The following is a 17,358-nucleotide window of genomic DNA, read 5'->3' on the forward strand; positions in this document are numbered from 1 at the left end:
GGTTATGTTGGACATATAGGCCTAGATATAGGGAGGATGGGGTAAACTAATGTATGAGGTCTCCCATCACAGTTAAATGTGTAGCTCATCTCAGTTCATTTGCCTCACAGCCCTTTTGTAGTCAATAATGAGGAGTTGTGTTCTGAGGATGTGTAGACGGGCAGTAAATTGTGGTTAGTCTGGGTTTTAATCTTGTTCAGGGGGAGGAAGTTCTCCTTAGCAGCAACAAGCTGATGTCCACAGCAGCTTCACAACAGCTCCAACATGGTCTATAAAGTCGGTTAGGCCTACAGGTTTGGACTGAAGGTTAAACAAGAGAAAGTTGGAACATGTTTTGACAACTTTGTACGTAAAACATTGCTGACGGTGGCATCTTTTTATTTCATTTTTTTTTTAATTGAACCTTTATTTAACTAGGCAGTTCAGTTAAGAACAAATTCTTATTTATAGTGACGGCCTCCCGGGGAACAGTGGGTTAACTGCCTTGTTCAGGGACAGAACAACATATTTTTACCTTGTCGTCGCTGGGATTTAATCCAGCAACCTTTTTGTTACTGGCCCAATGCTCTAACCACTAGGCTACCTCTCTCCTCTCCGCAAGCATTGTCAGTGCTTTCTGCCAGTGATGACATCAGTCTGTGTGTATGCATCCAATGCCCCCATCCCAATCAGCAGTCACTGAGTCACCACTTGCTTACTGGGTGGCACATTATGCAATCCAGCTTTTGCTATTGGCTTTCACTCTCCATGTGGAATATGCAACTTGATTCTAAACATAACTAACATGAAAGGTCATGGGCTTCTCTTCGTCACATTTCAACCTAAATGAGAGTAGGGTGTAATGGCTGTGTACCTTATTTAAAATTAAAAAAAAATAAATAATTTTCCTCAGGATCCCCCTTGCTGCTGTTTGCCAACCGGCGGGATGTGAGGCTGGTGGAGGTGGGGAGGCCGGAGTCGGCGGTGGTGGTCAGTGATCTGGAGGATGCTGCTGCCGTGGACTTCCTCTACTCTGAAGGACTCATCTTCTGGACCGACGTCAGCGAGGAGGCCATCAAGCAAACCTACTACAATCAGTCCACCCACTGTAAGCGTTACAGCGCCGCATGCCAGTTAGGGACTTATGTTGTGTTGGCTTCCATTTGTAAATGTGTTGTTTTTAAGTTGGTTGCAAATATAATTAAACATTTAATGTATTCTGCAAAGCATAGATGAACTGGAAAAAAGATACAACCTAAGCTAAATCTAGCTAATCGCACAAGAATGTCACTATTAATGGAGGGATGTTGATAAGTGTAGACCTAAGTGTTCCCACTGAAATATTGGCATTTGTTTCCAGCTGTGAAAGAGGCCATGGGGACAGGGCAGACTGTTGTCGTGTCGGGCCTCGACTCCCCCGACGGACTGGCTTGTGATTGGTTGGGCCGTAAACTATACTGGACCGACTCGGAGACCAACCGCATTGAAGTAGCCAACCTGGATGGCACCTCTCGGAAAGTGCTCTTCTGGTTAGACCTGGACCAGCCCCGGGCCATCGCCCTGAACCCAGCCCACCGGTGAGTCTCTGGCCTGACCTCGTTCTCTCCCCTGACTGGGACATGGTTCAGGGTGGGTTCCTGGGTCATGTATCCGCACTAGCCTCCCCTTCCCTCAATGAGTATTTCTGGTTCATACATGCATCCGTTGGTTGAAGAGCGAGGGTGGAAAACCTTTTCAGTTGGGTCTGTTTCCTGTTGTGTTGCGTAGATCCTCTGGAGTTGACCCCTTTTCTCTCATAGGGCACTGTTTCTAATTCTATGTCAGGGACTAAGGTTGTGTATCCGTTGTTAGCATTGTTGAGTCAGTGAAATTCCACCTCAGTCAGTGGAAATTAATGCAGGAATACCTTTTTAGTTGATGGATTTAGTGCAATTCGGTGCTATTTTTGAATGTGTATGGTTTATTAACATTTGGACTTTAAACCCCAATAACCTGTTTTTTTTAAATAATATATTTTTAACTCTTTAGCATAGCGATATAAAAACTAAAACAGATTATGGTGTCAAGAGTTTAACTCTCCGTACAAAGTTGGCTTCATACAGTTCAAATGCATATATCACTGAAATACTGTACGATAAACCAAGTAAGATTTGAGTTATTAGCTTGTTGAATTCTTTCTCTGAAAGACATTTGATCATCTTGAAGCATAAAAACACAATACATTAGCCATTTTTAGGTTCTTGCAGTCTTTCTGTTTTGAGATCTCTCCTTTTGAGTATAGCTCCTGCCGCCTTCAGTAGTGTTTTGTTTGGGTGGAATAGTGGGGCCCGGGAGAGAGGGAAGGTGTTCAGTCCTTGGTAGGCCAGGATCCAGTTATAGCCTAGTTCAGCTAGTGCTGGTGGATTGTGTATTTAAGCTAACATATATTTAGATTTGCACAACGTTTACTTACTGTGATGTGGTGCCGGGTGGAAGGCCGTTCTCAACCACATCACCTAATATGACATCATTATTTAGAGGTGCCATTTATGTCCCATGTTGATACTCATTTCATTACGTTGATTATTAGTTTAGAAGCAACTCTAGATTTAACTTTTGTATTTCACAAATACTATCAATTATGCGTATACCTAATAACCATTTATGCATAATAGGCTGTCTTGAATGTGTCTCAAATGCGAGTTGACATGTGTTGCTTTTCCCTTCTGTCCTTGCTTTGCCCTCATGAGGCTAAGAGTTTAATTCCTAGACAGCACAGCCATTGTTCTTCATGCTCTTTGTTCAACCAATAACTTAATTCTAATGGAGGTATAGGAGCAGGGAAGCTCTTAATTGTGAAAAATGTGCTAGCTGAGTTTGGCACCATTGGCAAACTAATATGTTAGGTCTCTGGGGAGGGGGGTGTTCACGCTTGGTCTCCCTGCTGGCATTAGGTTTAAGAGTTTCCGATGGTGGGTGACATGCTTGCTGTCGTACCACATGCTAAATGAATGAATAATCGGGCTTCTCCAAACTCCCGTTTCCTGACGCCTTAATTGTATTTTCTACCCGGCTGGACAAAGGAATGCTGTTTTGTGGCTGTTCACCGTGTCAGTTGGTGCACAGTGTTACATTCTAATCAGCTAATGGGTCCCTGACACGTAGGCGATCCATTCTGGCACAAATCTACAAGTCAGACTTTTCCTATCAAAAGACATGGAATTTAAGAAAGATCTTTGCTTTTATTGGCTCTTGTTGGAACGTGATGTCTGAGAGTTAGTTGCTCATACAGTATATCCATTTTGGGGGCGGGGGTTTAGAATGCAACTGAAACCCACAAGGTGCTCTGCTCTCACAGGGCCTAGAGTTAAGGAATTCACATCATCCTGACTAATGCGCGTCAGGGGGGCTCTGGGAACATGGAGCTATCCCTAATGTTACAGAAGTATACCAAACATTATGACCCTCCCATTCCTGGACCTTTGGACCATTCTTGATTCACACACTAAACTGTTGAGTGTGGGAAAAACCCAGCAGTGTTGCAGTTTGACACAAACCGGTGCGCCTGGCGCACACATACTATCATACCCAGTTCAAAGGCACCTAAATATTGTTGCCCATTTATCCTTTGAGTGGCACACATACACAATCCATGTCTCAAGGCTTAAAAATCCTTCTTTCACCTGGTCAGTCTGTCATGGAAACTGGCAGTTAATGTTTTGTATACTCAGTGTTTCTGCTTTCTAGCTGACCTTGTACAACACTGGAACAACACCGATGTTAGTGACCCAAAACTGACCTCTGAGTGTCTGTCTTTTTATTGTGAGTAGCTTATGAGTAGTAGTAAGACAGTCTACCACACCCAATACTTTCTCTAGCCAGTTTGTTAAATGGAAAAACAGAGTAAGCCATAGACCAGGACAACCGGGAAACCTGGAGGCAGCTCATACATTGTTCATAAAATTCTGCATGTTTGTGCCAGGTTATTTTACAACAGTTTTTCAGTTGTAAAACCATTTTGATTCTGTCCATTTTAACATGCGCTACACGGCCAAAAGTATGTGGACACCCCTTCATATTTGTGGCTTCGGCTTTTTCAGCCACACCCGTTAGTGACAGTTGTATAAAATTGAGCACACAGCCATGCAAACTCCATAGGTGGCAGAATGGCCATACTGAAGAGCTCAGTGACTTTCAACGTGGCAGCGTCACAGGATGCCACCTTTCCAACAAGTCAGTTGGTAATTTCTGCCCCAGTCGACTGTAAGTGCTGTTATTGTGAAGTGGAAACGTCTAGGAACAACAATGGCTCAGCCGCAAAGTGGTAGGCCACACAAGCTCACAGAAAGGGGCTGCAGAGTGCTGATGCATGTAAAAATTGTCTGTCCTCTGCAACACTCACTACAGAGTTCCAAACTGCCTCTGGAAGCAGCGTCAGCACGAGCTGTTCGTCGGCAGCCTTATGAAATGGGTTTCCATGGCCAAGCAGCCGCCAGAAGCCTAAGATCACCATGCGCGTCGGCTGGAGTGATTTAAAGCTCACCGCAATTGGACTCGGGAGCAGTGGAAACGTGTCCTCTGGAGTGATGAATCACGCTTAACCATCTGGCAGTCTGACAGATAAGTCTGGGTTGGTGGATGCCAGAAGAATGCTACCTGCCCGACTGCATAGTGCCAACTGTCAAGTTTGGTGGAGGAGGAATAATGGCCTGGGGCTGTTTTTCATGGTTTGGGCTATGCCCCTTAGTGCCAGTGAAGTGAAATCTTAATGCTACAGCATAGAATTACATTCTCAACAATTCTGTGCTTCCAAGTTTGGGGAAGGACCTTTCTTGTTTTAGCATGACAATGCCCCAGTGCACAGAGCAAGGTCCATACAGAAATGGTTTGTCGAGATAGGTGTGGAAGAACTTAGCTGGCCTGCACAGACCCCTGACCTCAACCCCATCGAACATCTTTGGGATGAATTAGAACACCGACTGCGAGCCAGGCCTAATCACCCAACATCAGTGTCTGACCTCACTAGTAATAACCTTGTGGCTGAATGGATGCAAGTCCCTGCAGCAATGTTCCAACATCTAGTGGAAAGCCTTCCCAGAAGAGTGGAGGCTGTTATAGCAGCAAAAGGGGGGGACCAACTCCATACTAATGCCCATGATTTTGGAATGAGCTATTCGACGAGCAGGTGTCTCTATACTTTTGGCCATGTAGTGTACGTAAGATAATTTCTATTTGCTGGTGGGCTAACCTGTCCATCCACCACCTCAGCGGTCTATGAATAGAAATGTAACATGCCTAATGTAGCCTCTATTCAATGCAGTGCACATTAGAGCCACTGCAGGTATTCAGGGAACAACATGCAGACTACGACTTGGAGATCTGCCAAGTTAAGATTTCTATCAGGCGTTATCAGAGGACATGAGAACGTGTGTGTGCGTGTTGAAGGTGAGAACGTTGTAAACTAAATTGGGATCCTAAACGTTAAGAGAAATCCCTAACTCAAATTATTTTTATTCACACAACTACCACTAACAAGTCCCGATCATAAAACTTTCTTATTTTTATTTTACAAATACCTAACACAACGATGCAGTCATTTTTTTTTCTTCTTTAAATCGAGAGGCTCTAAAGTGACGAGGGGAGCAGAGATGGCAACCAAGTCAACTTATTGCTAGTTTTCATTGCATAGTGCCTGTCTTGACTTTATCAAACCGAGAGAAGCTAGTTAATGTTAGCTAGGCTAATTGAGACTTCATAACTTCGACTGTGTGCGTTCTCCCTGTCCGACTCCTACAGTAAAGAACTCCATTCAGATGACGTAGCAGCCTCCTTGTTGGCTCTTGGTGTTGTAGCCCGTCTTTCTCAATTAACTTGTAGTTCTGTCATTTTAATTCAGTCTTCCATTAATTGCCTAGATATAGATATATAGATATCTCTCTTGCCACATGGAGGCTCTAGCGCCGACTGTAGCCTAGTGCCGGTTTGATGACTTTCATGACAACAGGAACAAGCTACACGCACTACTCTCTTGTGAAAAGCAAGAGTACCAGCAGCATAAATGATAGTGGGAAGTGCAATGAAGATGTGTACTGTTGGGGGTGCTTGAGGACACATTTTTATTGAAACCCTGGACAAGCACACCTGATTCAACTCATCAAGCCCTCATTGAGTTGAAAGAGGTGTTTGTCAAGGACCATTGGGTGTGTTCAGGTGCTGTTTACTTATTGACTCTAATTTTCCTCCTCAGCTATATGTACTGGACAGACTGGGGGGAGGAGCCTCGCATCGAGAGGGCGGGGATGGACGGCAGCAACAGGAAGATCATCGTGGAGGTGGACATCTATTGGCCGAACGGTCTCACCATTGACCTGGACGAACAGAAACTGTACTGGGCCGACGCCAAGCTGAGCTTCATCCACAGAGCTAACTTGGATGGCTCCTCACGGTCAGTCTGTTCTCATTATTAGTTTGTACACCCTTTGTGCAAAAGCAGCCAGGGATCTGACTGAACCGTAGCGCTGGACTCAACTTAATTTCAGAGGATGAGATGGCTGAAACCTCCAATCCAAACACATTTGACTCTGGAGGTCCCAATCCAAACATTGGCTCTGCATGTAGGCCCAGTTGTGACCCCCTCCCTCTGTGGTTCTCTAAACTGGAGATTACCTCTGCCATACTGTTGAAACCCTATCTGACTTGGCTTAATAGTTGTGATTGGGGCCCTCGGGGCATGGGTTGACTTTCCTTTGTGTAACTTGGATTTAATGGCAGTGTTCATAAAGAGGTAGGGCCGGGCGGTATACCGTAATTTACTATATACCGGTATTGATGGATGGACTGGTTTGGGTTTTATAACCGTGTTTCATTGTTTGATTTGTTAAATGTGATGCTCAACTCCAGCACGTGTAATATCTGTTTTTATAGTTTACTCCGTTTGCTGTTTAAGTCTTTGTGCTCATGCTGCTTCCCACACCAAGCCCTGCCCCCTGTCACTCAAGGAGAGAGCAGCTACTCGACCACAGTCAGAGCACTTTCTTGCTGTTAACTCGGCATTGTAGTCTGCATGGTCAGATGGAGGCAACGAGATGTTGGTGACATGGTGCTTTCCACAAGAGTTCTCTAATTACACTTAGTTTATTTTCTGCAAACTATCTGCTGGTTTGTCTTAGCAAGTTGTGGCTGAAATAAATATTGTAAGCTGCTAATATAGCTGGATAGCTTGCTTGCTAAATTTCCTAAGTCAGCGCAAACGTAGCTATTTAATACAGCATGTTGCCAGTGCTCGTGTAGTCCTAGACGATCATGTTTGTGCAACGGTATCTGCAAAATCAAAGCGGAATAGGCGAAGCATGAATGTTAGCTAGCTATATGAGGTAATAAAACATGTCATTTAACATCTAATTTGGGTCACCTAGAAACACTGACCAACACTTTGGCACCTACCCTGTGAATAATTCCTCCCTGTCTTATTCTTTCGTTGTCATGTCAAACAACAATGTATTCAAGGTGCTGCCCACTATATTCCAAGTATAGAATTTGAATAATCATTCATGCTGAGCAGTTAGTGCTTATTGAGGTTTGTTTGATTTTTTTAATTTAATTTTTTAAATTTTGGTTACACTTTTTTTGTGAAATAATGGCTTTCAAATGATTTGAGCTTTTTAATGGAACTCCAATGGCAAAAGTAGTTAACATTTAATTGCCAGAACATTGAAAATATTGCATTGTCTCTCAGGTCTGCATTGGGTAGACATCAATAGAAAAATGGCAAATTACTATGAAATATATTTCCGTTGTGGATATTACTTTGTTTTTAATTGATTACTTAATTTTTAATTTCTTGAAGTCATGTCATCTCTGCTCAGGCAGTAGCAGTCTGCCAGCCAGACAATGGTCTGTGCTCCCCATACTGTATTGTCTTTAGTCATCCTGTTTAGCTAGGCTAGCCTGACTAAGCATGCTGCAGAGCTGTCTGACTAAATCATGTGACTAGTTCTTCAAAATAGATAAGGTATACTTTCACGAACTCTCTCTCCTTCTCGTTGTGTATGTTCCTCTCATGCAGTCTGTGTGCTAACATAACAGGAGTAGAAGTGTATCCGTCTGTCTGAGACTGATAAAAACGGGCACAATAGATTATGGTCATTGTTCTTGCTTTTAACTAGGTTGAATATTTGCTTGACGAAAACCACACCGCCGTTCAGCCCAGCGTCCAACACAGTTCTTGACATGATTTCTCTCGTGAATGATTTGATTTAATTCTAGAGACGGCGCCTTGGGCTCACCAAAAAAACCAAACTAAATGTAATTGAACCAACTTTGGTCAATTAGGTGTTTAATAACAAAAAATGACATGTTGGTCAATTGCTCAGCGCTAATACTCATTATATTTCCAAGGTTCCAACAGCTCACCTATTAACTAAGCCTACGTATTTTTTTGCCCATATCGTGTGGAAATGATAACGGAAATGCAGAAAATTGAACACTATAAAACAATTAGAATGGCGCGAAAGCCCCATTTTTGAAATCGTGTATAATTTATGCATTGCCACCCTAGGGTCATGAACTAATCAAAGCATATTTTGTATTATTATTCAAAAACTCAAAATACGGTCAAATGTAAAATATTGTGCTAACATTTTGGCCATATTGCCCAGCCCTAAAGAGAGCCCTTCTCTCGTGAGAAGACTGCTTTCTTCAGGGTGGAGAGTGGAAGCCGGTTTTCTCAAGATCAATGCAGTTGCAAAACCCTCGTTTGTTTAACTCCCTCAGGACCAGATTGCCCAGTGTGTTTTGTCAATTTGAAATTAAGTTGTAATTTTTATAACTTGAGGATAAGATGCACCATGGTGGAACTGTTTCTTGCCAACTGTAATCTAATTGCCTCCAGTAATGGTACTCGGAATTATCGTAAGCACTCTTACAGAGGAAAGTCAATTTCACCCCAGAAGTAGTTTCTGTTAGCGTTTACCTCTAAAAGCGAGACGTTTTTGCCTTTCATGTGCAACACATTCTTGACACGTCTGATTAATGGAGCAGTTTGTAGTATGTTTTCAACGGCTGCTTCAAACATGCACACGTTCCAACTCCCAAGTACGTCGAATGCGAAATAGCTGTGAAATCTGGTGTAATTATATATATTTTTTTCTCTCCCAACCCCTCGTTCTTCACACGCTATTAGAGAATTGGAGAAAACATGCTCTCGCCCTCCTCGACCCTACCCTTCTGAAAAGCAATCCATTTACCTACCAGCCAACCCTCCACAGTCTGGTGATTGATGAGGGCCTCCACAGAATTCTGCTTTCTGTATCAGGATTCTTAACACTTGTGCAATGGCATGCCACGCTTTGATCCTGCATTTTATTTATGTCCTCACAGAGCTGACTGGCTGTTGGCCTGACTGTGTCGTCTGGCGGCGCGAAGGGGCTCCCTACTGGATGAGGCTGCGCTCGGTGCTCTGTGCTGCTCTGGCTTTGATAGACTACTGCTCTGACTGACTTCCCCACTGAATCAGGACTGTTAGTACAGGGCCGTGGCTACCGTTCCCCTGTTAAATAGTTTACCAGATGCTGCATTAAAGTCAGATGACAGGCTGATTTGTTAAATTTTCCCTTGGAAAGGGCTTGGTGCGGCTGCTGAACTGTTCCATGACGTCACTACGTGTTCCAACGCGTCCTCTTTAGGGTCTGACTGAAATCCCAACCAGGGGGCTCTCGCTTGTTGTTAACTCATTTCCACTGCCACTTGTTATTTTTGGTATGAATTTATTGCTACTCAGACAGTCTGGGTTTTTGCTATGGCCAGGACGATACCTGTTTCGCAATACTCGTTAGTATCGTAACAAGAAAACAAAAACACTGAACTTCTTTAAGAAAACAGCTCTAATATTTGAAACAAACATTGTCATCCAGTGTCAGTTTATTTTCCAGGCAATAGCACACTATTTTACATGCAGCAGGTTTCTGCTTCGAGTTCATTTTTGCTATGCAGGAAGTGTTGCTGGTTTTGTGAAGGCCCTAGTTTTTGCCATTTACTGCTGTTTGGTGTCATGACATTCACACTTGTAGAATGACTGAGACGCACAACTCAACATCTCAACTGATGCTGAATACTCCTCTTCATTGCGTTCCAATTTTATTCTTTACAAATATACCGTCTAAGCATGGATTGGTACTGATGGTTAAAAAGGTGTGCTGATCCATAAATGGTGTTTTGAATTCACAGGGAGACTGTGGTGGAGGGCACCCTCACCCATCCGTTTGCCCTCACCCTGTCAGAGGAGACTCTGTACTGGACAGACTGGCAGACCCGCTCCATCCACGCCTGCAACAAACACACTGGAGACAAGAGGAGGGAGATCCTCAGTGGAATTTACTCCCCCATGGACATCCAAGTGCTGGGTCCAGACAGACAGCCAGACAGTAAGTAGTGCTGGGTCCAGACAGACAGCCAGACAGTAAGTAGTGCTGGGTCCAGACAGCCAGACAGTAAGTAGTGCTGGGTCCAGACAGCCAGACAGTAAGTAGTGCTGGGTCCAGACAGCCAGACAGTAAGTAGTGCTGGGTCCAGACAGCCAGACAGTAAGTAGTGCTGGGTCCAGACAGACAGCCAGACAGTCAGTCAGTAGTGCTGGGTCCAGACAGACAGCCAGACAGTCAGTCAGTAGTGCTGGGTCCAGACAGACAGCCAGACAGTCAGTCAGTAGTGCTGGGTCCAGACAGACAGCCAGACAGTCAGTCAGTAGTGCTGGGTCCAGACAGACAGCCAGACAGTCAGTCAGTAGTGCTGGGTCCAGACAGACAGCCAGACAGTCAGTCAGTCAGTAGTGCTGGGTCCAGACAGACAGCCAGACAGTCAGTCAGTCAGTAGTGCTGGGTCCAGACAGACAGCCAGACAGTCAGTCAGTCAGTAGTGCTGGGTCCAGACAGACAGCCAGACAGTCAGTCAGTCAGTAGTGCTGGGTCCAGACAGACAGCCAGACAGTCAGTCAGTCAGTAGTGCTGGGTCCAGACAGACAGCCAGACAGTCAGTCAGTAGTGCTGGGTCCAGACAGACAGCCAGACAGTCAGTCAGTAGTGCTGGGTCCAGACAGACAGCCAGACAGTCAGTCAGTAGTGCTGGGTCCAGCCAGACAGCCAGACAGTCAGTCAGTCAGTAGTGCTGGGTCCAGACAGCCAGTCAGTCAGTAGTGCTGGGTCCAGACAGCCAGTCAGTCAGTAGTGCTGGGTCCAGACAGCCAGTCAGACAGTAGTGCTGGGTCCAGACAGCCAGTCAGACAGTAGTGCTGGGTCCAGACAGCCAGTCAGACAGTAGTGCTGGGTCCAGACAGCCAGTCAGACAGTAGTGCTGGGTCCAGACAGACAGCCAGACAGTCAGTGCTGGGTCCAGACAGACAGCCAGACAGTCAGTCAGTAGTGCTGGGTCCAGACAGACAGCCAGTCAGTCAGTCAGTAGTGCTGGGTCCAGACAGACAGCCAGACAGTCAGTCAGTCAGTAGTGCTGGGTCCAGACAGACAGCCAGACAGTCAGTCAGTCAGTAGTGCTGGGTCCAGACAGACAGCCAGACAGTCAGTCAGTCAGTAGTGCTGGGTCCAGACAGACAGCCAGACAGTCAGTCAGTCAGTAGTGCTGGGTCCAGACAGACAGCCAGACAGTCAGTCAGTCAGTAGTGCTGGGTCCAGACAGACAGCCAGACAGTCAGTCAGTCAGTAGTGCTGGGTCCAGACAGACAGCCAGACAGTCAGTCAGTCAGTAGTGCTGGGTCCAGACAGACAGCCAGACAGTCAGTCAGTCAGTAGTGCTGGGTCCAGACAGACAGCCAGACAGTCAGTCAGTCAGTAGTGCTGGGTCCAGACAGACAGCCAGACAGTCAGTCAGTAGTGCTGGGTCCAGACAGACAGCCAGACAGTCAGTCAGTCAGTAGTGCTGGGTCCAGACAGACAGCCAGCCAGACAGTCAGTCAGTCAGTAGTGCTGGGTCCAGACAGCCAGTCAGACAGTAGTGCTGGGTCCAGACAGCCAGTCAGACAGTAGTGCTGGGTCCAGACAGCCAGTCAGACAGTAGTGCTGGGTCCAGACAGCCAGTCAGACAGTAGTGCTGGGTCCAGACAGCCAGTCAGACAGTAGTGCTGGGTCCAGACAGCCAGTCAGACAGTAGTGCTGGGTCCAGACAGCCAGTCAGACAGTAGTGCTGGGTCCAGACAGCCAGTCAGACAGTAGTGCTGGGTCCAGACAGCCAGTCAGACAGTAGTGCTGGGTCCAGACAGACAGCCAGACAGTCAGTGCTGGGTCCAGACAGACAGCCAGACAGTCAGTCAGTAGTGCTGGGTCCAGACAGACAGCCAGTCAGTCAGTCAGTAGTGCTGGGTCCAGACAGCCAGACAGTCAGTCAGTCAGTAGTGCTGGGTCCAGACAGACAGCCAGACAGTCAGTCAGTCAGTAGTGCTGGGTCCAGACAGACAGACAGTAGTGCTGGGTCCAGACAGCCAGTCAGACAGTAGTGCTGGGTCCAGACAGACAGCCAGACAGTCAGTCAGTAGTGCTGGGTCCAGACAGACAGCCAGACAGTCAGTCAGTAGTGCTGGGTCCAGACAGACAGCCAGACAGTAGTGCTGGGTCCAGACAGACAGCCAGACAGTCAGTCAGTAGTGCTGGGTCCAGACAGACAGCCAGACAGTCAGTCAGTAGTGCTGGGTCCAGACAGACAGCCAGACAGTCAGTCAGTAGTGCTGGGTCCAGACAGACAGCCAGACAGTCAGTCAGTAGTGCTGGGTCCAGACAGACAGCCAGACAGTCAGTCAGTAGTGCTGGGTCCAGACAGACAGCCAGACAGTCAGTCAGTAGTGCTGGGTCCAGACAGACAGCCAGACAGTCAGTCAGTAGTGCTGGGTCCAGACAGACAGCCAGACAGTCAGTCAGTAGTGCTGGGTCCAGACAGACAGCCAGACAGTCAGTCAGTAGTGCTGGGTCCAGACAGACAGCCAGACAGTCAGTCAGTAGTGCTGGGTCCAGACAGACAGCCAGACAGTCAGTCAGTAGTGCTGGGTCCAGACAGACAGCCAGACAGTCAGTCAGTAGTGCTGGGTCCAGACAGACAGCCAGACAGTCAGTCAGTAGTGCTGGGTCCAGACAGACAGCCAGACAGTCAGTCAGTAGTGCTGGGTCCAGACAGACAGCCAGACAGTCAGTCAGTAGTGCTGGGTCCAGACAGACAGCCAGACAGTCAGTCAGTAGTGCTGGGTCCAGACAGACAGCCAGACAGTCAGTCAGTAGTGCTGGGTCCAGACAGACAGCCAGACAGTCAGTCAGTAGTGCTGGGTCCAGACAGACAGCCAGACAGTCAGTCAGTAGTGCTGGGTCCAGACAGACAGCCAGACAGTCAGTCAGTAGTGCTGGGTCCAGACAGACAGCCAGACAGTCAGTCAGTAGTGCTGGGTCCAGACAGACAGACAGCCAGACAGTCAGTCAGTAGTGCTGGGTCCAGACAGCCAGTCAGACAGTAGTGCTGGGTCCAGACAGCCAGTCAGACAGTAGTGCTGGGTCCAGACAGACAGACAGCCAGACAGTCAGTCAGTAGTGCTGGGTCCAGACAGCCAGACAGACAGACAGTAGTGCTGGGTCCAGACAGACAGACAGTAGTGCTGGGTCCAGACAGACAGACAGTAGTGCTGGGTCCAGACAGCCAGTCAGACAGTAGTGCTGGGTCCAGACAGCCAGTCAGACAGTAGTGCTGGGTCCAGACAGCCAGTCAGACAGTAGTGCTGGGTCCAGACAGACAGACAGCCAGACAGTCAGTCAGTAGTGCTGGGTCCAGACAGCCAGACAGACAGACAGTAGTGCTGGGTCCAGACAGCCAGACAGACAGACAGTAGTGCTGGGTCCAGACAGCCAGTCAGACAGTAGTGCTGGGTCCAGACAGCCAGTCAGACAGACAGTAGTGCTGGGTCCAGACAGCCAGACAGACAGACAGTAGTGCTGGGTCCAGACAGCCAGACAGACAGACAGTAGTGCTGGGTCCAGACAGCCAGTCAGACAGTAGTGCTGGGTCCAGACAGCCAGTCAGACAGTAGTGCTGGGTCCAGACAGCCAGACAGACAGACAGTAGTGCTGGGTCCAGACAGCCAGACAGACAGACAGTAGTGCTGGGTCCAGACAGCCAGACAGACAGACAGTAGTGCTGGGTCCAGACAGCCAGACAGACAGACAGTAGTGCTGGGTCCAGACAGCCAGACAGACAGACAGTAGTGCTGGGTCCAGACAGCCAGTAGTGCTGGGTCCAGTCAGCCAGTAGTGCTGGGTCCAGACAGCCAGTCAGCCAGTAGTGCTGGGTCCAGTCAGCCAGTAGTGCTGGGTCCAGTCAGCCAGTAGTGCTGGGTCCAGTCAGCCAGTAGTGCTGGGTCCAGACAGCCAGTCAGCCAGTAGTGCTGGGTCCAGTCAGCCAGTAGTGCTGGGTCCAGTCAGCCAGTAGTGCTGGGTCCAGTCAGCCAGTAGTGCTGGGTCCAGTCAGCCAGTAGTGCTGGGTCCAGTCAGCCAGTAGTGCTGGGTCCAGTCAGCCAGTAGTGCTGGGTCCAGTCAGCCAGTAGTGCTGGGTCCAGTCAGCCAGTAGTGCTGGGTCCAGTCAGCCAGTAGTGCTGGGTCCAGTCAGCCAGTAGTGCTGGGTCCAGTCAGCCAGTAGTGCTGGGTCCAGTCAGCCAGTAGTGCTGGGTCCAGTCAGCCAGTAGTGCTGGGTCCAGTCAGCCAGTAGTGCTGGGTCCAGTCAGCCAGTAGTGCTGGGTCCAGTCAGCCAGTAGTGCTGGGTCCAGTCAGCCAGTCAGCCAGTAGTGCTGGGTCCAGTCAGCCAGTCAGCCAGTCAGCCAGTAGTGCTGGGTCCAGTCAGCCAGTCAGCCAGTAGTGCTGGGTCCAGTCAGCCAGTAGTGCTGGGTCCAGACAGCCAGTAGTGCCGGGTCCAGACAGCCAGTCAGCCAGTAGTGCCGGGTCCAGACAGCCAGTCAGCCAGTAGTGCCGGGTCCAGACAGCCAGTCAGCCAGTAGTGCCGGGTCCAGACAGCCAGTAGTGCCGGGTCCAGACAGCCAGTCAGCCAGTAGTGCCGGGTCCAGACAGCCAGTCAGCCAGTAGTGCCGGGTCCAGACAGCCAGTCAGCCAGTAGTGCCGGGTCCAGACAGCCAGTCAGCCAGTAGTGCCGGGTCCAGACAGCCAGTCAGCCAGTAGTGCCGGGTCCAGACAGCCAGTCAGCCAGTAGTGCCGGGTCCAGACAGCCAGTCAGCCAGTAGTGCCGGGTCCAGACAGCCAGTAGTGCCGGGTCCAGACAGCCAGTAGTGCCGGGTCCAGACAGCCAGTAGTGCCGGGTCCAGACAGCCAGTAGTGCCGGGTCCAGACAGCCAGTAGTGCCGGGTCCAGACAGCCAGTAGTGCCGGGTCCAGACAGCCAGTAGTGCCGGGTCCAGACAGCCAGTAGTGCCGGGTCCAGACAGCCAGTAGTGCCGGGTCCAGACAGCCAGTCAGCCAGTAGTGCCGGGTCCAGACAGCCAGTCAGCCAGTAGTGCCGGGTCCAGACAGCCAGTCAGCCAGTAGTGCCGGGTCCAGACAGCCAGTCAGCCAGTAGTGCCGGGTCCAGACAGCCAGTCAGCCAGTAGTGCCGGGTCCAGACAGCCAGTAGTGCCGGGTCCAGACAGCCAGTAGTGCCGGGTCCAGACAGCCAGTAGTGCCGGGTCCAGACAGCCAGTAGTGCCGGGTCCAGACAGCCAGTAGTGCCGGGTCCAGACAGCCAGTAGTGCCGGGTCCAGACAGCCAGTAGTGCCGGGTCCAGTCAGCCAGTAGTGCCGGGTCCAGTCAGCCAGTAGTGCCGGGTCCAGTCAGCCAGTAGTGCCGGGTCCAGTCAGCCAGTAGTGCCGGGTCCAGTCAGCCAGTAGTGCCGGGTCCAGTCAGCCAGTAGTGCCGGGTCCAGTCAGCCAGTAGTGCCGGGTCCAGTCAGCCAGTAGTGCCGGGTCCAGTCAGCCAGTAGTGCCGGGTCCAGTCAGCCAGTAGTGCCGGGTCCAGTCAGCCAGTAGTGCCGGGTCCAGTCAGCCAGTAGTGCCGGGTCCAGTCAGCCAGTAGTGCCGGGTCCAGTCAGCCAGTAGTGCCGGGTCCAGTCAGCCAGTAGTGCCGGGTCCAGTCAGCCAGTAGTGCCGGGTCCAGTCAGCCAGTAGTGCCGGGTCCAGTCAGCCAGTAGTGCCGGGTCCAGTCAGCCAGTAGTGCCGGGTCCAGTCAGCCAGTAGTGCCGGGTCCAGTCAGCCAGTAGTGCCGGGTCCAGTCAGCCAGTAGTGCCGGGTCCAGTCAGCCAGTAGTGCCGGGTCCAGTCAGCCAGTAGTGCCGGGTCCAGTCAGCCAGTAGTGCCGGGTCCAGTCAGCCAGTAGTGCCGGGTCCAGTCAGCCAGTAGTGCCGGGTCCAGTCAGCCAGTAGTGCCGGGTCCAGTCAGCCAGTAGTGCCGGGTCCAGTCAGCCAGTAGTGCCGGGTCCAGTCAGCCAGTAGTGCCGGGTCCAGTCAGCCAGTAGTGCCGGGTCCAGTCAGCCAGTAGTGCCGGGTCCAGTCAGCCAGTAGTGCCGGGTCCAGTCAGCCAGTAGTGCCGGGTCCAGTCAGCCAGTAGTGCCGGGTCCAGTCAGCCAGTAGTGCCGGGTCCAGTCAGCCAGTAGTGCCGGGTCCAGTCAGCCAGTGGTGCCGGGTCCAGTCAGCCAGTGGTGCCGGGTCCAGACAGCCAGTGGTGCCGGGTCCAGACAGCCAGTGGTGCCGGGTCCAGTCAGCCAGTGGTGCCGGGTCCAGTCAGCCAGTGGTGCCGGGTCCAGTCAGCCAGTGGTGCCGGGTCCAGACAGCCAGTCAGCCAGTGGTGCCGGGTCCAGACAGCCAGTCAGCCAGTGGTGCCGGGTCCAGACAGCCAGTCAGCCAGTGGTGCCGGGTCCAGACAGCCAGTCAGCCAGTGGTGCCGGGTCCAGACAGCCAGTGGTGCCGGGTCCAGACAGCCAGTGGTGCCGGGTCCAGACAGCCAGTGGTGCCGGGTCCAGACAGCCAGTGGTGCCGGGTCCAGACAGCCAGTGGTGCCGGGTCCAGACAGCCAGTGGTGCCGGGTCCAGACAGCCAGTGGTGCCGGGTCCAGACAGCCAGTGGTGCCGGGTCCAGACAGCCAGTGGTGCCGGGTCCAGACAGCCAGTGGTGCCGGGTCCAGACAGCCAGTGGTGCCGGGTCCAGACAGCCAGTGGTGCCGGGTCCAGACAGCCAGTGGTGCCAGGGTCCAGACAGCCAGTGGTGCCGGGTCCAGACAGCCAGTGGTGCCGGGTCCAGACAGCCAGTCCAGACCAGCCAGTAGTGCCGGGTCCAGACAGCCAGTAGTGCCGGGTCCAGACAGCCAGTAGTGCCGGGTCCAGACAGCCAGT

At 50.3% G+C, this 17,358-nt stretch overlaps 1 protein-coding gene across 1 annotated transcript in view; it reads left to right on the forward strand.

Moving 5' to 3' along the window:
- LOC135509499 (low-density lipoprotein receptor-related protein 5-like) overlaps positions 1–17,358 on the forward strand; it is a 64,250-nt gene that overhangs the window by 4,766 nt on the left and 42,126 nt on the right. The window contains exons 2-5 of the mRNA XM_064930219.1: positions 893–1,087; positions 1,340–1,556; positions 6,206–6,403; positions 10,183–10,379. Of these exons, the coding sequence (XP_064786291.1) occupies positions 893–1,087; positions 1,340–1,556; positions 6,206–6,403; positions 10,183–10,379 (807 nt within the window). The remainder of the gene's footprint in view (positions 1–892; positions 1,088–1,339; positions 1,557–6,205; positions 6,404–10,182; positions 10,380–17,358) is intronic.

The sequence above is a fragment of the Oncorhynchus masou genome, chromosome 22 (assembly GCF_036934945.1).
Source record: "Oncorhynchus masou masou isolate Uvic2021 chromosome 22, UVic_Omas_1.1, whole genome shotgun sequence".
Classification (NCBI taxonomy): domain Eukaryota; kingdom Metazoa; phylum Chordata; class Actinopteri; order Salmoniformes; family Salmonidae; genus Oncorhynchus; species Oncorhynchus masou.